Genomic DNA, 3,767 nt, shown 5'->3' with positions numbered 1-3,767 from the left:
TTCAGAGTGGAAATGTGATGTCATTTTACAGCTTAAAATGATGTTTATCATCAGCTGTTTTGTGTTGGTGACTTTTTTGACACGTTTATTGTGTCAATATGCAGCCTCTAGTCATCTTTTTAACTGTAAGAATAGCATGACACAAGAAATGCATTGCATACTTATCATACATGACAGAAACAAGATTCACAGTACTATGTAAATATGTGCTCTCCTAGAATTGTTTTTGTCAAATAATACTCTTCACAAGAGTTCAATTAATGCATATGTTTTATTGTTTGTTTTGAGAGGAGCCACCTCCTGCTCAAGATTTCCTGCCTCAAACAGCCTGAAACGTTCCTCTCAAGACAATAACATGTAGGGTGGCTGTTCTTCAGTTCTCCAGGTTGGTGTCCTAAAATAAAAACAGCAATTAGTTTATCAAAAGTGAATCCAAATCTAATATTCTCTAAGCTAACATCCATAGTCTTGTGTTTGAATTAACCCTCCCAAAATACTCTGCTTAGGCTTCATACCTTGAACCATTCGTGGAGAAGAATCTCTTTTAATTGAATCCGCTGCTCTGGCTTTTGCTGGAGACAGCAACTAATCAACTGACAGCATTCTGTGAAAAACAGTTGAAACATCTGTTTACCTTGAACTTCACACCTCCTTTGATGTTGCATGTAAGAGTCTTTGAAATAAAGAGCTTACCATCGGACAAGCCAGCTTTGGAGAAGTTGTTCTCATTGATCATGTGCAGTTCTTGAGGGTTGGGAAAGTCCTCACACACCAATACAAACAAGAGGATGCCAAGGGACCAGACTGTTGCCGGCTTCCCATTGTATTCACCCGTTTCCTCAAACTCTGGGGGGCAGTACTCAAGGGTGCCTAAAGGTAAAAGATTTTTGCATCAATTAGCATTTGTTGCTATAAATTCAGAATATCGTTTTTCACAGCTTAAGGGTTAATACATACCGGCAAATGTATCGTAGGGTAATTTCTTGAGAAGGTCTCCACACCCAAAGTCTATTAATTTGACTTTATGAGTCTCCTTGTTGATTAGTAGATTTTCAAGTTTGATATCGCGATGTAGAACACCATTGCGGCAGCACATGTATGCAGCTTGAGTTGCCTGCTGCATAACAACACGCGCTAAACCTTCACTTATGGATCCTCCATAGCTTTCTGTGAAAGCATATAGGTCCTCACAGGGTGAAGGGTATTCCAACACCATTATATAATGGTCCTCCTGGTCCTGCCAGTCCAGAAGCTGGATTATTTCTGGAACGCTGGATACTCCATGGGCGAGGATGAGAAGTGCAACTTCAAGAGGAAAGGGCTCTGAATGACCCGACTACAGGAAATACATTTTTTATGATGTTTAGATAGATATATATTTTATAGATTATGAATTGAATCATAATTTCACAAAATTTCGACAACAGTAGCTTGTCTTATGAGAAATCACTTACGATACGTATGTATTCCACATCTTCCGTCTTTGTGACAAATTTCACTGCCACCTAATAAACAAGAAATAAGCAAAGTGTATGTAAGAATGATTGTACAGCTAACATATTGTATTTGTTACTATTTATCCTATCCAGAAAAATGAAAGGCACCTTTAAGTCATCGTGTAGACGTCGCCCCTTGTACACAGTTCCAAAGGATCCTTCACCCAGCATGTCATCGATCAGATAGTGGCAAGAATTGATGACTATTAAAACAAAACCAAGGTTAAGTAATATGAAATATCAACCAGTGTAAAACAGGACAAAATGTTTTACTTAATCAGTGTACATTTTTTGAAAATGAGGTCTGAATGTTGAATAAATAAGCTTTAGTTTTACCTATTGCCAAAAATGTATAACTTAAGACTGGTTTTGTGGTCCAGGGTCACAAATGGAAACATTAAAATGGCCTGATATAGTATTGCAGGTGTGTGTGTGTGTGTGTGTGTGTGTGTGTGTGTGTGTGTGTGTGTGTGTGTGTGTGTGTGTGTGTGTGTGTGTGTGTGTGTGTGGTGTGTTTAAGGGACAGTCAACTTACCCTGACTTGTCATCTTTCCATTATTCTCTATTTGTTTTGAAACAGAGGCCTGTGTGCAGACTGGAGTTTGACCACCATTGATGCTCCAGTCTGACGTTGTGTGCTGTGAAATCTGAGGGAAATTGGCACTCCCCTCGGAAGCATCGGGGACTGGAATCTCAGTGGCATTGTTACAACAATCAGAAGTGGATGAGTGAAATGGAGGCTGGGTGACATCAATACTCCAGACTGACACGTTGTGTACCGGAGTCCGGGTAGCGTCAGTACTAAAATCTGATGTGGTGCGTGTTGGAGTTTTGATCACATCAATGCTCCAATCTGACATGGTGTGTGCTGAAGTCTTAGTAAAATCATTGCTCCACCTTGATGTGGTGCGTGCTAGAGCCAGGCCATCACAATAGTCATGACTAAGCAATGGAGTCTGGCTGATGTCAAAGTTCCAGTTGAATGAAGTCTGAGCAGTATTGCTGCTCAGAACTGGAGAACGGAGGACATCAGGTTGAACAGTAAGATGTGTCTTTACTGTTGGATAGACTTCAGGGTCACTGGCTGAAGGTTCCTGAAGATTGAGCTCTACAGTATGAATGGCCTGCTGTAGAGATCCGTCACCTGAAGAGGAGGAAGGTTGTACTTCAGGTGGTGCTGCAGTTGCCCCAGTGTCCTGAGCCTCTCCATCAACCTGAAGTGTACTATTTTTTTCAGCAGCTCTCAGACAGGAGAACCACCGCCACAACTTGAACCTTCTTTTCTTTTTACGGTTGGCCTCCTTTCTCTTTTTATTTTTCCCCTCACTCGCACTATCTTCACCTACGCCAACAGGATGTTTATGAGCTTCCACCAAATTGGTGAGCTGTGGCGGTGCATCGTGATGGTAAACGTGCACACGCTCAAAATCATTGTTTGCCTTTTTGCAACGACAATTACGTTGACCCATCGCTCAACTAGTTTAACCGCAGAATGCCAAAGTCAGAGTTGCATTCGCATTCTCTTAGCTATGATGTCACCGTTTCGAACATTCACATTCAATTCTAAATGTGACGCAGGCTGGGCCGTTTCTGTGGAGCGTTTCTGTGGCCATTTGAAAGTGCCATATTGTTTTTGCATAAAGTATATGCCTTATAATCAATCAATAACTGATCACACATACTCATAGCCTGTATGCAAGCGGCTGCGCGGTAAACAGGCTAAACTTGTAAAACACCAGCGTTACGCCTTAATGAAATGAATTCTGCGTCAGTTTTACAACGAACTAAAAATCGAAATTAATTAAAATAAACAGTTGTAACAATAAAAATCATTGAAAAACATTTGTTTTTCACTATTTTACTTTTTTACTATTTTACTAAAAACCTATAGAAGACGAAACCTTCAAAAACTATACAAAAATAGGTAAAAACAAATAAATAAATAAGTTCATAAATAAATTCGTAAATTCCTGCATAAATAAAACAATAAATAAATAAATTGCATATTTATTTGCTTTATTTATGCAGGAATTTGTGGATTTATTTACTCATTTATTGTTATATTAGCTGTTTTATTTATTTATAGTTTTATTTATGCATTAATTTTTATATTTTTATTTATTTATGCTTTGTTTTATTTATGCAGAATTTATTTACTTATTTATTTATATATTTTCGTTTTTATCCATTTTTATTTATGCAGACATTTATTTATTTATTTGTTTATTTGCGTATTTATTTATTTTATGCCTGCATTCATGGATTTATTTA

General features: G+C 38.2%; 1 protein-coding gene across 1 annotated transcript; it reads right to left on the bottom strand.

Annotated features, from left to right (window-relative positions):
* Nucleotides 1-252: 252 nt before the first annotated feature.
* On the bottom strand, nt 253-3,406 carry pimr211 (Pim proto-oncogene, serine/threonine kinase, related 211). The gene is made up of 7 exons (XM_087304534.1): nt 2,032-3,406; nt 1,605-1,699; nt 1,455-1,505; nt 958-1,336; nt 694-870; nt 516-604; nt 253-394 (listed from the first exon to the last, which is right to left on the bottom strand). Exons 1-7 carry the CDS (start codon nt 2,963-2,965, stop codon nt 374-376), a joined length of 1,746 nt encoding a protein of 581 aa, XP_087160660.1. The 5' UTR covers nt 2,966-3,406; the 3' UTR covers nt 253-373.
* Nucleotides 3,407-3,767: the final 361 nt, after the last annotated feature.

Source organism: Danio rerio, chromosome 22 (assembly GCF_052040795.2).
Source record: "Danio rerio strain M-AB ecotype USA chromosome 22, GRCz13ab, whole genome shotgun sequence".
NCBI classification, from domain to species: Eukaryota; Metazoa; Chordata; class Actinopteri; order Cypriniformes; family Danionidae; genus Danio; species Danio rerio.
Note: the sequence above shows the minus strand (reverse complement) of the source record. Positions and strands in the feature narration are given on the sequence as shown.

Bases quoted from the DNA above. Each gene is read 5' to 3' on its own strand.
- pimr211 (XM_087304534.1), bottom strand. From the start codon at position 2,965: ATGGGTCAACGTAATTGTCGTTGCAAAAAGGCAAACAATGATTTTGAG. The intron at 1,506-1,604 runs GTGCCTTTCATT...CTTGTTTATTAG, and splicing joins GTCTACACGATGACTTAAAG to GTGGCAGTGAAATTTGTCAC. The intron at 395-515 runs GTATGAAGCCTA...TTTTTATTTTAG, and splicing joins TTCTCCACGAATGGTTCAAG to GACACCAACCTGGAGAACTG.